General features: G+C 46.7%; 5 protein-coding genes across 8 annotated transcripts in view; 1 reads left to right on the forward strand and 4 right to left on the reverse strand.

Moving 5' to 3' along the window:
* mlphb (melanophilin b) overlaps positions 1–17,448 on the forward strand; it is a 90,048-nt gene that overhangs the window by 35,138 nt on the left and 37,462 nt on the right. The gene's annotated exons all lie outside the window — the stretch shown is intronic.
* Positions 1–17,448, reverse strand: part of col6a3 (collagen, type VI, alpha 3) — a 55,860-nt gene that overhangs the window by 31,057 nt on the left and 7,355 nt on the right. Inside the window, exons 3-17 of the mRNA XM_086124005.1 lie at positions 16,552–17,148; positions 14,951–15,544; positions 13,704–14,327; positions 12,649–13,239; positions 11,970–12,569; positions 11,144–11,719; positions 10,078–10,677; positions 9,253–9,846; positions 8,530–9,111; positions 7,824–8,429; positions 7,064–7,654; positions 5,416–6,009; positions 3,080–3,667; positions 2,354–2,947; positions 18–605 (exon numbers count right to left, since the gene is read on the reverse strand). Of these exons, the coding sequence (XP_085980131.1) occupies positions 18–605; positions 2,354–2,947; positions 3,080–3,667; positions 5,416–6,009; positions 7,064–7,654; positions 7,824–8,429; positions 8,530–9,111; positions 9,253–9,846; positions 10,078–10,677; positions 11,144–11,719; positions 11,970–12,569; positions 12,649–13,239; positions 13,704–14,327; positions 14,951–15,544; positions 16,552–17,148 (8,919 nt within the window). The remainder of the gene's footprint in view (positions 1–17; positions 606–2,353; positions 2,948–3,079; positions 3,668–5,415; positions 6,010–7,063; positions 7,655–7,823; positions 8,430–8,529; positions 9,112–9,252; positions 9,847–10,077; positions 10,678–11,143; positions 11,720–11,969; positions 12,570–12,648; positions 13,240–13,703; positions 14,328–14,950; positions 15,545–16,551; positions 17,149–17,448) is intronic.
* LOC147198601 (collagen alpha-1(XII) chain-like) lies at positions 1,511–2,176 on the reverse strand. Its single transcript, XM_086124004.1, has one exon. It carries the CDS (start codon positions 2,066–2,068, stop codon positions 1,511–1,513), a length of 558 nt encoding a protein of 185 aa, XP_085980130.1. The 5' UTR covers positions 2,069–2,176.
* Positions 3,804–5,193, reverse strand: LOC147198602 (collagen alpha-3(VI) chain-like). The gene is made up of 2 exons (XM_086124001.1): positions 4,611–5,193; positions 3,804–4,478 (listed from the first exon to the last, which is right to left on the reverse strand). The coding sequence occupies exons 1-2, from the start codon at positions 5,128–5,130 to the stop codon at positions 3,838–3,840; spliced, it is 1,161 nt and encodes a 386-aa protein (XP_085980127.1). The 5' UTR covers positions 5,131–5,193; the 3' UTR covers positions 3,804–3,837.
* LOC147198603 (collagen alpha-3(VI) chain-like) lies at positions 6,104–6,798 on the reverse strand. The gene has a single exon (XM_086124003.1). It carries the CDS (start codon positions 6,785–6,787, stop codon positions 6,104–6,106), a length of 684 nt encoding a protein of 227 aa, XP_085980129.1. The 5' UTR covers positions 6,788–6,798.

Here is a 17,448-nt window from a genome sequence, read left to right on the forward strand (position 1 = left end):
AGAAAGATCTCGCTTACCAGTTACTGTTGGTGTCATTGGTGTGGCTCTGAGTACCCTGCTGATTACAGAGGAGAGCTGTTCTTGGACACTGGGGAGGTCAGAGAGCTCAGATACCACGAGAGCGTGGCGAGGGTCATGGGATATCTTTTTCAGCTCGCTGCTGTCAGAGTTTTGAGTTCCAATGCTGATTGTAAAGACGCCATGCTGTTTGAGAGCAGAGGCTGGCGCATCAACGCTGTCAAAAGACCTGCCACCATTTAACAGGATCAAGATCTGCGGAACACCTTGCGTGCGCCTACTCCCTGCGGAGTTTGTAAAGACGTTGTCTCTCAGGTATCGGAGGGCGGCCCCTGTGTTGAGGGGCCTGCCTCCTCTGTGTCTAAGGCCTCTGACTGCGTTGACCACATCCTCTTTTGTGGTGTACGTGTTCAGATAAAAATTGGCCTCTGGATCTGTGCTGTACTGGACCAGAGAGACATGGTCTTTGTTTGCGCCCACATTGAGTTTCTCCAGCACTTGCTCAACAAAATTGCGCATGGCGGGGAAGCCATCCCTTGTGCCATCAGAACCATCCAGAAGGAATACAATGTCCTTTTTGGCTTCCGCTGAGAAAAGACGAAGGACAAATCATGAAAAGAAACTTTGCGCAACAGCGAGACTAGCTGATAACTCATATTCATGGGACTCAGTTTCCTGTTTGACTTTCAAACCCTTCTAAAGTAAAGATTAACTTGTCACAGTTTCAAAAATTTTAAGTTGTGTTCGGTAAGGGGGATCAGATAACGTGCTCATACCCGGTGAGAGCTTAACTTGTACACCTACCAATTACCGGTGGCGTTTCTGGGGTGGCGTCAATCACCACAGCCTCCACAGAAGACTGAAGCTGCTGTTGGACCCTGGGGAGGTCGGTGAATTCAGTCACCGAGAGGGCATATCTGGGGTCGTGGGCTATCTTTTGCAGCTCTCCGCTATCGGAGCTTCTGGTACCGATGGCAAAGATCAGCACTCCGAGCTGTTTGAGAGCAGAAGCTGGTGCTTCCACACTGTCAGAAGACCTTGCGCCGCTGAGCAAGATAAGGATCTGTGGGACTCCTTCAAGGCGTCTGCTGCCGGCAGAGGCTGTGAAGACATTATCCCTCAAGTACTGGAGAGCTGCTCCGGTGTTGAGGGTACTTCCACCTCTGTGCCTCAATCCTTTGACAATATCAAGGATCTCGCCTTTGGTTGTGTATGTGTTGAGATAGAATTGGACTGCTGCGTCTGTGCTATACTGAACCAAGGAGACACGATCTTTGTCGTCATCCAAACTCAGCGTCTCTACGACTTTTTGGACAAAGTCCCTCATTGCTGTGAATGTATTTCTTGTGGCATTGGAGCCATCCAACAAGAAAACCACATCCCTTCCCGGTCTGTCCGCTGCGGTAAACAAAACATGAGGTATTAAGACCCCGCCTTTTACCGCCTCATTGCCAAAAGTCAACACGAGCCTGTGTACACATTTTAATCGCATTCAACTTGTCATATGTTTGGGAGAAAGATCTCGCTTACCAGTTACTGTTGGTGTCATTGGTGTGGCTCTGAGTACCCTGCTGATTACAGAGGAGAGCTGTTCTTGGACACTGGGGAGGTCAGAGAGCTCAGATACCACGAGAGCGTGGCGAGGGTCATGGGATATCTTTTTCAGCTCGCTGCTCTCAGAGTTTTGAGTTCCAATGCTGATTGTAAAGACGCCATGCTGTTTGAGAGCAGAGGCTGGCGCATCAACGCTGTCAAAAGACCTGCCGCCATTTAGCAGGATCAAGATCTGCGGAACACCTTGCGTGCGCCTACTCCCTGCGGAGTTTGTAAAGACGTTGTCTCTCAGGTATCGGAGGGCGGCCCCTGTGTTGAGGGGCCTGCCTCCTCTGTGTCTAAGGCCTCTGACTGCGTTGACAACATCCTCTTTTGTGGTGTACGTGTTCAGATAAAAATTGGCCTCTGGATCTGTGCTGTACTGGACCAGAGAGACATGGTCTTTGTTTGCGCCCACATTGAGTTTCTCCAGCACTTGCTCAACAAAATTGCGCATGGCGGGGAAGCCATCCCTCGTGCCATCAGAACCATCCAGAAGGAATACAATGTCCTTTTTGGCTTCCGCTGAGAAAAGACGGAGGACAAATAATGAAGAGAACCTTTGCGCAACAGCTAGACTCACCGATTACTCATATTCATGGGACGCAGTTTCCTGTTTGACTATGAATCCCTTCAAAAGTAAAGATTAGCTCGTCACAGTTTCAATAACTTTAAGTTGTGTTCGGAAAGGGGGATCAGATAACGTGCCCATGCCCGGTGAGCGCTGTACTTGGACACATACCAATTACCGGTGGCGTTTCTGGGGTGACATCAATCACCACAGCCTCCACAGAAGACTGAAGCTGTTGTTGGACCCTGGGGAGGTCGGTGAATTCAGGCACCGAGAGAGCATATCTGGGGTCGTGGGCTATCTTTTGCAGCTCTCCGCTATCGGACCTTCTGGTACCGATGGCAAAAATCAGCACTCCGTGCTGTTTGAGAGCAGAAGCTGGTGCTTCCACACTGTCAGAAGACCTTGCACCGCTGAGCAAGATAAGGATCTGTGGGACTCCTTCTAGGCGTCTGCTGCCGGCAGAGGCTGTGAAGACATTATCCCTCAAGTACTGGAGAGCTGCTCCGGTGTTGAGGGTTCTTCCACCTCTGTGCCTCAATCCTTTGACAATGTCAAGGATCTCGCCTTTGGTTGTGTATGTGTTGAGATAGAATTGGACTGCTGCGTCTGAGCTGTACTGAACCAAGGAGACACGATCTTTGTCGTCATCCAAACTCAGCGTCTCTACGACTTTTTGGACAAAGTCCCTCATTGCTGTGAATGTATTTCTTGTGGCATTGGAGCCATCCAACAAGAAAACCACATCCCTTCCCGGTCTGTCCGCTGCGGTAAACAAAACATGAGGTATTAAGACCCCGCCTTTTACCGCCTCATTGCCAAAAGTCAACACGAGCCTGTGTACACATTTTAATCGCATTCAACTTGTCATATGTTTGGGAGAAAGATCTCGCTTACCAGTTACTGTTGGTGTCATTGGTGTGGCTCTGAGTACCCTGCTGATTACAGAGGAGAGCTGTTCTTGGACACTGGGGAGGTCAGAGAGCTCAGATACCACGAGAGCGTGGCGAGGGTCATGGGATATCTTTTTCAGCTCGCTGCTCTCAGAGTTTTGAGTTCCAATGCTGATTGTAAAGACGCCATGCTGTTTGAGAGCAGAGGCTGGCGCATCAACGCTGTCAAAAGACCTGCCGCCATTTAGCAGGATCAAGATCTGCGGAACACCTTGCGTGCGCCTACTCCCTGCGGAGTTTGTAAAGACGTTGTCTCTCAGGTATCGGAGGGCGGCCCCTGTGTTGAGGGGCCTGCCTCCTCTGTGTCTAAGGCCTCTGACTGCGTTGACAACATCCTCTTTTGTGGTGTACGTGTTCAGATAAAAATTGGCCTCTGGATCTGTGCTGTACTGGACCAGAGAGACATGGTCTTTGTTTGCGCCCACATTGAGTTTCTCCAGCACTTGCTCAACAAAATTGCGCATGGCGGGGAAGCCATCCCTCGTGCCATCAGAACCATCCAGAAGGAATACAATGTCCTTTTTGGCTTCCGCTGAGAAAAGACGGAGGACAAATAATGAAGAGAACCTTTGCGCAACAGCTAGACTCACCGATTACTCATATTCATGGGACGCAGTTTCCTGTTTGACTATGAATCCCTTCAAAAGTAAAGATTAGCTCGTCACAGTTTCAATAACTTTAAGTTGTGTTCGGAAAGGGGGATCAGATAACGTGCCCATGCCCGGTGAGCGCTGTACTTGGACACATACCAATTACCGGTGGCGTTTCTGGGGTGACATCAATCACCACAGCCTCCACAGAAGACTGAAGCTGTTGTTGGACCCTGGGGAGGTCGGTGAATTCAGGCACCGAGAGAGCATATCTGGGGTCGTGGGCTATCTTTTGCAGCTCTCCGCTATCGGACCTTCTGGTACCGATGGCAAAAATCAGTACTCCGTGCTGTTTGAGAGCAGAAGCTGGTGCTTCCACACTGTCAGAAGACCTTGCACCGCTGAGCAAGATAAGGATCTGTGGGACTCCTTCTAGGCGTCTGCTGCCGGCAGAGGCTGTGAAGACATTATCCCTCAAGTACTGGAGAGCTGCTCCGGTGTTGAGGGTTCTTCCACCTCTGTGCCTCAATCCTTTGACAATGTCAAGGATCTCGCCTTTGGTTGTGTATGTGTTGAGATAGAATTGGACTGCTGCGTCTGAGCTGTACTGAACCAAGGAGACACGATCTTTGTCGTCATCCAAACTCAGCGTCTCTACGACTTTTTGGACAAAGTCCCTCATTGCTGTGAATGTATTTCTTGTGGCATTGGAGCCATCCAACAAGAAAACCACATCCCTTCCCGGTCTGTCCGCTGCGGTAAACAAAACATGAGGTATTAAGACCCCGCCTTTTACCGCCTCATTGCCAAAAGTCAACACGAGCCTGTGTACACATTTTAATCGCATTCAACTTGTCATATGTTTGGGAGAAAGATCTCGCTTACCAGTTACTGTTGGTGTCATTGGTGTGGCTCTGAGTACCCTGCTGATTACAGAGGAGAGCTGTTCTTGGACACTGGGGAGGTCAGAGAGCTCAGATACCACGAGAGTGTGGCGAGGGTCATGAGATATCTTTTTCAGCTCGCTGCTGTCAGAGTTTTGAGTTCCAATGCTGATTGTAAAGACGCCATGCTGTTTGAGAGCAGAGGCTGGCGCATCAACGCTGTCAAAAGACCTGCCACCATTTAGCAGGATCAAGATCTGCGGAACACCTTGCCTGCGCCTACTCCCTGCGGAGTTTGTAAAGACGTTGTCTCTCAGGTATCGGAGGGCGGCCCCTGTGTTGAGGGGCCTGCCTCCTCTGTGTCTAAGGCCTCTGACTGCGTTGACCACATCCTCTTTTGTGGTGTACGTGTTCAGATAAAAATTGGCCTCTGGATCTGTGCTGTACTGGACCAGAGAGACATGGTCTTTGTTTGCGCCCACATTGAGTTTCTCCAGCACTTGCTCAACAAAATTGCGCATGGCGGGGAAGCCATCCCTCGTGCCATCAGAACCATCCAGAAGGAATACAATGTCCTTTTTGGCTTCCGCTGAGAAAAGACGGAGGACAAATAATGAAGAGAACCTTTGCGCAACAGCTAGACTCACCGATTGCTCATATTCATGGGACGCAGTTTCCTGTTTGACTATGAATCCCTTCAAAAGTAAAGATTAGCTCGTCACAGTTTCAATAACTTTAAGTTGTGTTCGGAAAGGGGGATCAGATAACGTGCCCATGCCCAGTGAGCGCTGTACTTGGACACATACCAATTACCGGTGGCGTTTCTGGGGTGACATCAATCACCACAGCCTCCACAGAAGACTGAAGCTGTTGTTGGACCCTGGGGAGGTCGGTGAATTCAGGCACCGAGAGAGCATATCTGGGGTCGTGGGCTATCTTTTGCAGCTCTCCGCTATCGGACCTTCTGGTACCGATGGCAAAAATCAGCACTCCGTGCTGTTTGAGAGCAGAAGCTGGTGCTTCCACACTGTCAGAAGACCTTGCACCGCTGAGCAAGATAAGGATCTGTGGGACTCCTTCTAGGCGTCTGCTGCCGGCAGAGGCTGTGAAGACATTATCCCTCAAGTACTGGAGAGCTGCTCCGGTGTTGAGGGTTCTTCCACCTCTGTGCCTCAATCCTTTGACAATGTCAAGGATCTCGCCTTTGGTTGTGTATGTGTTGAGATAGAATTGGACTGCTGCGTCTGAGCTGTACTGAACCAAGGAGACACGATCTTTGTCGTCATCCAAACTCAGCGTCTCTACGACTCTTTGGACAAAGTCCCTCATTGCTGTGAATGTATTTCTTGTGGCATTGGAGCCATCCAACAAGAAAACCACATCCCTTCCCGGTCTGTCCGCTGCGGTAAACAAAACATGAGGTATTAAGACCCCGCCTTTTACCGCCTCATTGCCAAAAGTCAACACGAGCCTGTGTACACATTTTAATCGCATTCAACTTGTCATATGTTTGGGAGAAAGATCTCGCTTACCAGTTACTGTTGGTGTCATTGGTGTGGCTCTGAGTACCCTGCTGATTACAGAGGAGAGCTGTTCTTGGACACTGGGGAGGTCAGAGAGCTCAGATACCACGAGAGCGTGGCGAGGGTCATGGGATATCTTTTTCAGCTCGCTGCTGTCAGAGTTTTGAGTTCCAATGCTGATTGTAAAGACGCCATGCTGTTTGAGAGCAGAGGCTGGCGCATCAACGCTGTCAAAAGACCTGCCGCCATTTAGCAGGATCAAGATCTGCGGAACTCCTTGCGTGCGCCTACTCCCTGCGGAGTTTGTAAAGACGTTGTCTCTCAGGTATCGGAGGGCGGCCCCTGTGTTGAGGGGCCTGCCTCCTCTGTGTCTAAGGCCTCTGACTGCGTTGACAACATCCTCTTTTGTGGTGTACGTGTTCAGATAAAAATTGGCCTCTGGATCTGTGCTGTACTGGACCAGAGAGACATGGTCTTTGTTTGCGCCCATATTGAGTTTCTCCAGCACTTGCTCAACAAAATTGCGCATGGCGGGGAAGCCATCCCTCGTGCCATCAGAACCATCCAGAAGGAATACAATGTCCTTTTTGGCTTCCGCTGAGAAAAGACGGAGGACAAATAATGAAGATAACCTTTGCGCAACAGCTAGACTCATTGATTACTCATATTCATGGGACTCAGTTTCCTGTTTGACTATCAAACTCAGCGTCTCTATGACTCTTTGGACAAAGTCCCTCATTGCTGTGAATGTATTTCTTGTGGCATCGGAGCCATCCAACAAGAAAACCACATCCCTTCCCTTACTTTTTACTGTAATACAAAAAAATGAGACACTCTATTAAGATCTAAAGTTCTGATATCTACAGTCATAAACCTTTTCATACCCTTTAATGCAAGTCCGTTTTCATGTTTGGATGAAGAACTTGCTTACCAGTCGTTGTTGTGATGGATGATGCCCTTAGCACTCTTCTCATTACGGAGGACAGCTGTTCTTGGACATTGTGTAGGCTTACGAAGTCATGTACTGCTAATGCATAGCTTGGGTCATTGGATATTTTCTGCAGCTCGTTCTTGTCAGAGCTCTGAGTTCCAATGCATATTGTATAGATGCCCTTCTCTTTGAGAGCAAAAGCTGGCTCATCAACACCATCAAAAGACCGCCTGCTATTTAGCAAGATTAATATCTGTGGAACACCTTGCGCACGTCTACTCCCTGAGGACTTTGTATAGATCTTGTCCCTGACATATCGGAGGGCAGCCCCTGTATTGAGGGGTCTGCCTCCTCTGTGACTCAGGCCTCTGACTGCGCTGATAACGTCCTCTTTTGTGGTGTAGGTGTTCAGATAAAAATTGGCCTCTGCATCTCTGCTGTACTGGACCACTGAGACACGGTCTCCCTCTGCTCCCACTTTGAATGACTCTACCGCTCTCTCAACAAAGTCACGCATAGCAGGGAATCCATTCTTTGTGCCATCAGAACCATCCAGAAGGAACACAATATCCTTTTTGGTGTCAGTTGCAGCTAAGAAAATAATGGAAAGCATTAAACACAAGTCTCGTTGTTTTACTTTAACTGAATAATCATATGCACACACACACACACACACACACACACACACACACACACACACACACACACACACACACACATCGAGAATTTGAATTAGTATATGATTTGAAATGCCACTCACCAGCACCAGTGTTGCGTATGCTTTCACGCGATAAAATTGCAGAGAGTAAATGCTTTGTCAACTTTGGCAAGATAGATGTTTCGTTGATAAAATATGCAGTTTCAACACTGTGTGATATTTCCTCCATTTCTTGTTTATCTGCATCATGTATTCCAATGCTGTAAAGGACAATGCCAGCATCTCTCAGGCCATCCAGTGGCTCTGCAACATTGTCATCAGACTTTTTCCCACTTAAGACAATCATTGTCTGAGGGATTCCCTGCTCGGCTCTGCTTCCTGCTGATGCAGTAAACACGTAATTTCTAGCAAAGTCAAGGGCCGCACCAGTGTTCACATTGGACCCTCCTCTTAGTTTTACATTGCTCAGGTGAGTCATTAAATCATCTTTCTGTCCATAGGAGTTCAAGACAAACTCTGCTGTGGCCTCTGTGCCGTACTGAATGACAGCAACTTGTACATTGCTTGGTCCAATTTCTACTTCTTGAACAAACTGTCTCACAAAGTCCAAAACTGATCCTTCGTTTGCTCTCATATAATCAGATCCAGCAAGTAGAAAAACAATGTCAGCAGGACCACCAAGTTCTAATTGTGTACCTGTAGAAGTACCTGAAATAACACACAAATGCTGTTAAAAAAAATGCAATTTCATGCTCGCAAACGATGCCATGTTTCTTTCAAACAAATGCAAAAAAGGTCTACATCTTACCAATGGTCGGCGTATATCCAGTCGTATCATCGATATCTCTCAACATTGCTCTGATAGATTCATGAACACTTGGCAGATTTGCAAAGCTTGTGACAGAAAAATAGTATGATGGCGTAAAAGAAATGTTTAGCATTTCCAATGTATCTGCATTGTTTGTTCCAATAGAGAACGTCTTTATTCCACTTTCTTTGAGTGATTGTGCTGGTCCTCTTACGTCATCCTTGGATCTGCCACCACTAAAAACAAACAGATACTGAGGAACCAGAGATGCACGTCGGCCTCCAACCGAAGCTGCAAATACGTTGTCTCTGACAAACTCCAGTGCTTTGCCAAGGTAGAGGGGTCTGCCATACTTATGCCCCATGGTTCGGATGGAATTGAGCACATCCGTCTTCGATGAATAAGAATTCAAGTAGAAATTGACGGTGGAATTGCGGCTGTACTGAACGACAGCCATCTGGTCTCTGTCATCAAGGCTCAAGGTTTCTGCCATTTGTTCAATAAATTTGCGTATGGCTTCAAAATTGTTTCGTGAGTCATATGATCCATCAATCAGAAACACCACATCATTTTTCCTTGTTTCTGTAGTAAAGAGAAAAATGTAATACAAGTCAGCTGCCATAACGAATCACTGACAAGAAAATATTTTCTCATCTTGAATAGTCCTTTTGAACCAATCGGTATCTCATCAATGTAGTAACAATTCCACACAGAACAGCTTACCAAAACTCTCCACTGGGGCTGATTGCTCTAAATGGTGGTCAGCCTCTTTAAGTAGTGACAGAACACTTTCCTTAGCAGAATGGAGTTCCTTGTAATTGCTTACAGAAAGTGCATATTTCGCATCATGAGACATTGTCTGAAGTTCTAGGGTATCGGCATTTGCTGTTCCAATGGCAACTATGATTACGCCAATCTCTTTCAGCATTCTGACAGGCACTCTTATGTCATCAGCCGACCGTTCATTGCTCAGCACAAAAAGGATTTGTGGAACACCCTGTGGGAATCTGCTCCCTGCATCAGGGGTAAAGACATGCTCCCTCAAATACTGGAGGGCTGCGCCAATATTGCTCGGCGAACCACCTTTGTGACTCAGATCTCTTATTGTGTCAACAACAACGTCTGCTGAGGAAAAACGCCCCAAGTCAAAGTGAATCTGTGCCGTGTTGCTGTACTGAACCACAGCCACCTGGTCATTGTTTGCATGGATGTGAAGCTCTGCTACTATGCCTAACACAAAGTCCTTAATGTCTTGGAATCTTGGTTCAGACTTATCGGATCCGTCAAGTAAAAATACAATGTCCCGTCTCATGGAATCTGGAACCACAAAGGCAACATAAAACAAATATACAATTAGATAGGTAGATAAGTAGGTAGGTAGGCTGTAGGTGAGTACAAAGAGTGTCTTTTGGCTCAACAGAAAACAAAGCTACAGGCAGGAAGGTAGCTAAGTAGCCAGCTAGCTAGCTGAGTGGATGCATGGCTGGCAACAGAAAAACAAAGATACAGTTTGCCTTGGTAATGTAGCGAGGTCGGTAATTAGCTTACCGAATACAGTCCGAGGCTTTGACCCGGTCTGTCGAGGCACCCTTTTCACAAAGGAAACTATCTGCTGATAGATTCTTCCAATATCCTCAAACTGTCGCAGAGCAAAGGCGTAGGATGGTACATGCGCAATGGTTTGTAGCTCGAGTAGATCAGAATTTTTGGTTCCAACGCAGAAGGCGACAACTTGGTCCTGTTTAAGAGCGGCAGCAATGCTCTTGACCTCATCTTGAGATGCACCCCCGCTCAACAGAATCAATATCTGAGGCACACCTTCTTTGTGCCGACTCCCAGAGGACTCTGCGAAGGTGTTGGTTCTCACATATTCAAGAGCCGCCCCAGTGTTACGAGGCCCACCACCTTTGTGTTTCAACTGCTCAACAGTCATAAGAATATCTTGTAAATCACTGTAAGTGTTGAAACTGAAGTGCATCTGTGGGTCGCTGCTATACTGGACCACAGAGATCTGGTCCCCATTCTCACCGACATTGAGTGTTTCAACCACTTGTTTAATGAAACTTTTAACGTACGGAAATCCACTCAAAGTTTCATCTGAACCGTCCACCAGAAACACAATATCTCTTTGTGGGGAGTCTTGTTGCACTAGGGAAAAAAAGGGTGAAACCTTGTTTAGTATCAAAAACACTTAAAATGACATAATTTACATGGTTGTTGTAGTATTCCTTGTATAGATAAATCGTTCAAGAAAGACAAGCGATACACTTGAAAATCAGAAAGGCAAGGGTTTTTCTGTGTGAACAGAAAAAACTTGATGGACAATGCAAGAGAAGACTTCCATCGAATCTATGTTCCATGTCAATGATGGAATAATCATTGGCTCAAGGAAGAGCTTTAGAAACAGAGACGATGGGGAATATGTCAAGAGAAGGCTCTTCAGAGAGGAAAGTAGGTGAGCCATAAAAGAAAAATGGTAACCAAGTTTCTCTGAACAAGAGGAGAAACTTTTGCGATATGGAACTGATGGACAGACGTTCCAGATGTTGATGCAGTTTCATTCCAAAAAAGGACCAAAGTCTCAAAACCAAACAAAACCAGAGGCAGTTCTTACCTACAGAAGATTCAAGTGCTTTTCCGACCTGAACAAAAGACACTATGTCTTGTTGGACAGACAAAAGTTCACCAAAGACAGGTAGATTAAAAACATAAGCAGAAGAGGAGGCAATTTCTTCTAGCTCCTCTTGTTTTGCGTTTTTCATTCCAATAGCAAAAGATACAACACCAAGTTGATGGAGGTCAGCTGCAGCTCCTGAAATTTCATCATTGGATTTGCCTCCGGTCAATAAAAAAAGAATCTGAGGGACTCCCTGTACAACTCTGCTTCCAGAAGCAGGGTTGAAAATGTAATCCCGAACATAGTCGAGTGCGGCTCCAGTGTTCCTCGGCCTCCCTCCTTTATGCCGAAGGCTTCTAACAGCATAGATGATGGCTCGTTTGGACCCATGGGCCGTCAAGTTAAAGTAAACTCTGGTGTCGTCACTATACTGAAGGACGGCCACCCGGACCTTATCATCATCAATGTCCAGCTGATCTACCGTTCTTCTGATGAACTCCCGAATTGCTGGCAGTCCGTTTCTCGAGCCGTCTGAACCATCGAGAAGGAACACTATGTCCCTCTTAGTGCGGCCTGTGTCAAGTGTGTAAATACATACAGAAAGACCGTTCACAGTCTATGAATGCACAGAGAATGAAAGAGAGGCCCCGAGTATGTCAAAGTACAGAAGGAATCGCGGCGTGGAAAAAGAGCACTACGGTTGGCTCCCCTAAGGCTAAGACACAGAAAACAGCATATCAAACCTTCATGCAAAACACGTATCAAGACAATTTTGCCGAATCATTGGAATTCATGAAGGTGATCGTTAGGATTGGGGTCTTACCTGTTAAATCAGATGTTGACTCAGTGGCATCTTTTATTAAGTTCAGTGCCGCAATGAGGTTAGATCGGATTGAGGGCAACTCGGAAAAACGGACAACCTTGTAAATGAAACCAGGTTCAAAGGCAACCATTTCCAAGTCTGAAAAATTGACGCTGCCCACTCCAACCCCCACAGACACAATTTTGTGGTCTTTAAGAACAAGAGCTGGGCTCCTCACGTCATCGGTGGATGGCTTTGTAGCTAGAAGAATCAAAATCTGCGGCACGCCTTCCAACCCCCTGCTGCCGGAGGAGGAAGTGAAGACGCTTTGTCTCACAAACTGCAGTGCCGCTCCAACATTAAGGCGTCTTCCACCGCCACCATGCCTTAAATTCTCAATGGCCTTCATAACGTCACTCTCTGACGTGTGGGACTTCAGATAAAAGTCGACCTTGGGCTTATCAGCAAACTGAACCACAGACACCCTGTCTTGGTTTTCACCGACTTTGAGACTCTCCACTATGTTCTTAAGGAAGAGTTTTATGTCTGAAAACCCATTTCTGGTGTTTTCAGAGCCATCCAGTAGGAACACAATATCTCTTTTTACAGCATGACCTTGTACTATAAATGGAAAACATATACAGGTATGCAGATATTTAGGAAACCCTTGAGCAAACAGCAGAAATAATTTTTTTCTTACCTTCCCGGAGGATGATCTCTAGCTGGGTTGGCGGAAGGCTCACATAGGTATTGAGTTGTTGAGGCACGGTGTCGAGCTCACTAAATTCCTTCACCTTGAAGGCAAAGGAAGGGTTGTGCGAAATCTCCTCGATCTGCTTTCGGTCCGCATCCTTGACCCCGACACCAAATGGCACAACGCCTTCGGTCTTCAGCGCGCCAGCAGGCTCTTTCACATTGTCCGTGGATCTACTTCCGGTCAGAACGATCAAAAACTGCGGAACACTTCGTGTCCTGCGGCTGCCATATCTCTCGGACAAGATCGTGTCCCGCATGAACTTCAGAGCTGAGCCCGTGTTGAGACTGCGTCCTCCGGCCAGTGTCATTTGACTGACGGCTCTCACAACCTCGTCTTTGGTCTGATAGGTGTTCAGGTAGAAAGTGGGTGTTGGCCTCTCGCTGTGCTGAACCACCGCAACTCGCACTTTGTCAGTCCCGATGTCAAGTGGTTCAATGACTTTGAGGATAAAATCCCGGACGTATGTAAAGTCTGGCCGAACGGAGTCGGTACCATCAATAAGGAAGGCGACATCCCTTTCAGAGCCGATAACCGCTGTGGAAAAAAAGTCATAAAAATAACATTTTATGGACTTTTACCAAAGAAATCGTTTACAGCAATAATACGCCATGTACATTCTTCACCTACTGCGGTCTGTCTTTAACACCGACTTTGTCATTCTATTGTTAAAATCTGCAAGTTATCTTTTTACGTTGAAATGAGCACCTGCTATGCTACAATATTAACTTTCATTTGTGGTCACATTTTTTTTTTTTGCGTTAAAATACATGCACAATATATGTGGAGAGTGTTTGACTACACTTTTATGTGATCACAGCATGTGGAAGGTGTATTATTAGGTTTAAATTCCACAATACATTTATTCCAATATTATTACACACAGTATCTAGTATGCATAGATATTTGATATTCATGTTATGATTATAATTTTTTAAAATATGTTTTCATTGTGTTTGCAAAGTGCATTTTAACAAGTGCGACAGACACAGAAAACTCACCAGGTTCTTCAGTGACTGTTTCCAGATTCGTATCACCAACCACCGTGATTAACTTTGTCATGATTTGTTCAGCTACGGCTGGCAAATAAGAGAAACTTGGCTCATGGTAAGCCAAGTCTGGTACAAAGGCCACTGATTGCAGCACGGTCTGGTCTGCTTGCCCGGAACTGACCGCAAAGGTCAGAACACCTCCAAGAGCCAGCTTATCAGCAACATTCTTCATTTCATCCTGGGCCGGACCACCTGTGATGAGAACCAGCACCTGCTGGACTCCTTGCCTCTGGCGAGAGCCCGCTGCCACGCTGAACATGTTGCGTAGAGCGTATTCCATGGCGGCACCCGTGTTCAAAAAGGAGCCTCCCATCAATCTCATTTGCGAGATCCGGTCCACAACATCTTGCCTGTCGCGTGCGGTGTTGAGATAAAACTCAATTTTGGGCTGCTCGGCAAACTGCATGAGGCCAATTTGGACTCTCTCTGGGTTCACTTCCAGTTGATTGACCACGTTAATCATGAAGTCTCGCACATATGGAAAGTTATTGCTGCCAATGTAGTTGGAGCCATCCACGAGGAAAACAATGTCTCTGACCACTCTTTGGGTCTGCACCGTTGTTATCTCCACCACTGAGGAAAACAAAAAAATAAGAAAAAAAAATCATTAACACGCATATTCAAACCATGTTCTCTGAAGTCACACGCTGTGTATTTTTAGGGGGGATTGCAACTTTGTCTTCACCTTTAAAATGGATCACTTGTACACTTGAAATGTGTGTGCCGCGCACTTTGCCTGATTTGTTGGCATGTCCTCATCACAGTTCTAAGCTTCTGGGTTAGATCTAAGGTGCTGGGTTTGAGTCATGACTGTGGCCCTCCTGTTTGGAGTTTGCATGTTCTCTCTGTGCTTGTGTGCGTTTTCTCCAGTTACTGCGGCTTCCTCCCACATTCCCATTGCGTACATGTTGGGTACAGCGAAGAGTCTAAATTGTGAATTGGTGTGAATGAAAATGTGACTGGCTGTTTGACAACCAGTTAAGGGTGTACACTACATCGTTCGTCAAAAGTCATCTTAGGTTAAATGAAGTCTGTAAATTGTCCATGGGTGTCGCCGTGGGCAAATCGTTTTATCTAGATGTGCGCCTTTACTCGCCCAAAATCCGTTAGGATTGGCCGCAGCTTGCCTGCGATTCTAATGGTGCTCTTGAAAATGGATGAAAATGGATGGATGTTTTGGGGCGACAACACGTTACCTGGCTCAGTGGGCACTTCAGTCACCACGATGCCAGCGAGAGTGGAAAGTGCGTTGATGATCAACTTTGGGCTGCGAAGTAGCATACGGAAGTCCTTCATCTTGAACACGACGCTTTTGTCAAAGGCAATCTGATTCAGCTCTAGCTCATCAGCCACCTTGGAACCAGCGGCCAAAGTGAGTACGCCCATTTGCTGCAGAGCCCTGGCCGGCCCAGTCACGTCGTCTGTGGACTTTTTAGTTGTCATTAAGAGTAAAAGCTGCGGGACGCCTTGTTGAAGGCGACTGCCCTTGTCGGGCCGCAGCATGTCTGTCCTCACAAAGTCCAAGGCTGCTCCGATGTTGACTGCCTGGCCCTGTCTGGGTTTGATCCGACCCAAAGCGGCCATGAGTTCTTCCCTGGTTCCATAGGAATTGAGGTCTATCTCCAGTCGGGGGACGTTGCTGAACTGAGCCACACCCACTTGCACGCTGTCCGGGCCGATGGGCATGGTCTCAACGAACCTCCGGATGAACTCGCGCACGGAGTTGATAACGGTGGCGCCCATTGTGCTGTCAAGGAGGAAAATGATGTCTCTTTTTCCAATGTCCAAGACTGAAGAAGAGAGAGCAAAGGATTAAAAAGAAGCTCAAAATTCATCACTTCATCTACTAATGCTAGCACGTCACATTGCGAATTCCCCACTAAAATCATTAACTTCTTGGGTTCATTTAGGAAATGTATGAAAATGACCATTGCTAATTACCAAAACTTTTTTTTGGGGGTCAGCATCCACGTTAAAAGCACTTTGTGATGCTGGATTCTCTCTTGATCTCAACAAATGTATTCTATCACCGGCCATAAAAAAATGAAAAGACAGCACCCACCGTCATGAAGTGCTTTAAAGCAATATATTTTGAGAAAGACTCTTTCAGTTTTAGGAGTAATAGCAATAATTCCACTTTAGCGTTTTTTCTAAAAAGCCATTTTTGTTTTTCACTAATGAAGGGTTTGATGAATGTGCATATGAACTGGTTGGGTTCGATACCTCTAACAAGGTTTAAGAACCCCTGATCTATACGTACGCTGTACGTATATCATTTTCGGCAAACATGAAGCATTAAGGCACTTAGTATTTCTGGATTCATAAATTTTTGACACCACCAGTCATAAAAGCAAGAATAAACTATCTGGCATGGCGGAGCACTTTAATGTGAACTCTCGATGTTTTACTATTTGGAAATGGAATGCAACACCTCACACCGAAGTTAGCTTTTCATACACATGCTGTATTCTAGCCAATTAACAGCAATGATAATCATTAGGATGGAGCATCAAAAATAGAATTTTGACCACCACCTACTGGAAGGTTTTTCCTCGGTTGCCCCAAATGAACAGCAACGGTAATTGCCAAACTGTCTCTGTCATGCTAAAAAACACGTGCGTGTCAAACGTCTACAACACAGATGATATTTGTTATGCTAAAATACCGTGATTGTCATTACATTTTGAAATCTACTCTTTGACAAGAAAAAAAACGGCAAAGCGCGTGATGGTATCTAGCGCACGTTAAAGGACCATTGGACGCCACGCATGACCACAGTTATAGAAAAGTGACCTACCTTCTGTGAACTCATTCTGTACTATAATGGTGCGCTGGACCACACCCTGAACCAACGGCGACAGCTGGTCACCCGCGTTCCCCACTGCTGTGAAATCAGGGGCCGACAGGACAAACGACCTATCGGTAGCGATTGCTTCCAGATCTGCAGTGGCGGTGTCACCGATGACCACGCCAAACGTGATAACTCCGGCCCTCCTAAGGGCCCGGTCGCCAGCACCGGTATCATCAGTGGATGGCCCAGCGCTGATCACAACCACCATCTGGGTTACACCCTCCTCTGCCCTGCCCCCTGCCGATTGGCTCAAAAGGCTTTGGGCTACTTCCTCCAAGGCCAGGCCCAGGTTCGCTTGGGGACCCCCTGAGTATGTAAGTTCCTTCACAGCCTCCAGGACGGATGCTTTGCTCCCATAGCTACTGAGATAAAACTTAATCTCTGGGTTGTCGTGGTACAGGGCTAAGGCCACCCGAACAGCCTCCCTGCCCACATTGAGGGGCTCAACGATTCTCAATGCCAAATCACGAACATATGGAAAGTTTGCTGCTCCAACGTTCTGCGATCCATCAATTAAGAGAACAAGGTCTGCGGAATCTTGCGCTTTGAGAGAGAGGGAGAGAGACAGAAAGAGGGAGAAAAAAAACAAAATGGAACTTGTGAAAGGGTTAACGGTGAAAAGGTGGGAAAGGATCTTGGGTGGCAAGTCACATTCAGTGTGAACAAATTGCAAAAACATCATGCTGCATGTCGGCTGAACCAAGGAAGTTTGCCCGAGTCATTCCAATTGTTCTCTGCCTTTACTTGATGACTACGAAGGGCGGATGAGAATGAGGTACTTGGTTTCACAATGATGGAACATGTGGCTTGCGAGCTTGATCACTTTTGCACGTCTCGTCGCTT

Source organism: Hippocampus guttulatus, chromosome 11 (assembly GCF_054856545.1).
Source record: "Hippocampus guttulatus isolate MCC_2025c chromosome 11, RoL_Hgut_1.0, whole genome shotgun sequence".
Taxonomy (NCBI): Eukaryota; Metazoa; Chordata; class Actinopteri; order Syngnathiformes; family Syngnathidae; genus Hippocampus; species Hippocampus guttulatus.

Excerpts from the sequence above, each read along its gene's own strand:
- LOC147198601 (XM_086124004.1), bottom strand. The coding sequence starts at position 2,068 with ATGCGCAATTTTGTTGAGCAAGTGCTGGAGAAACTCAATGTGGGCGCA.
- LOC147198602 (XM_086124001.1), bottom strand. The coding sequence starts at position 5,130 with ATGCGCAATTTTGTTGAGCAAGTGCTGGAGAAACTCAATGTGGGCGCA. Across the intron at positions 4,479-4,610 it reads AATGACACCAACAGTAACTG|CGGACAGACCGGGAAGGGAT; the intron begins GTAAGCGAGATC and ends TGTTTACCGCAG.
- LOC147198603 (XM_086124003.1), bottom strand. The coding sequence starts at position 6,787 with ATGAGTCTAGCTGTTGCGCAAAGGTTATCTTCATTATTTGTCCTCCGT.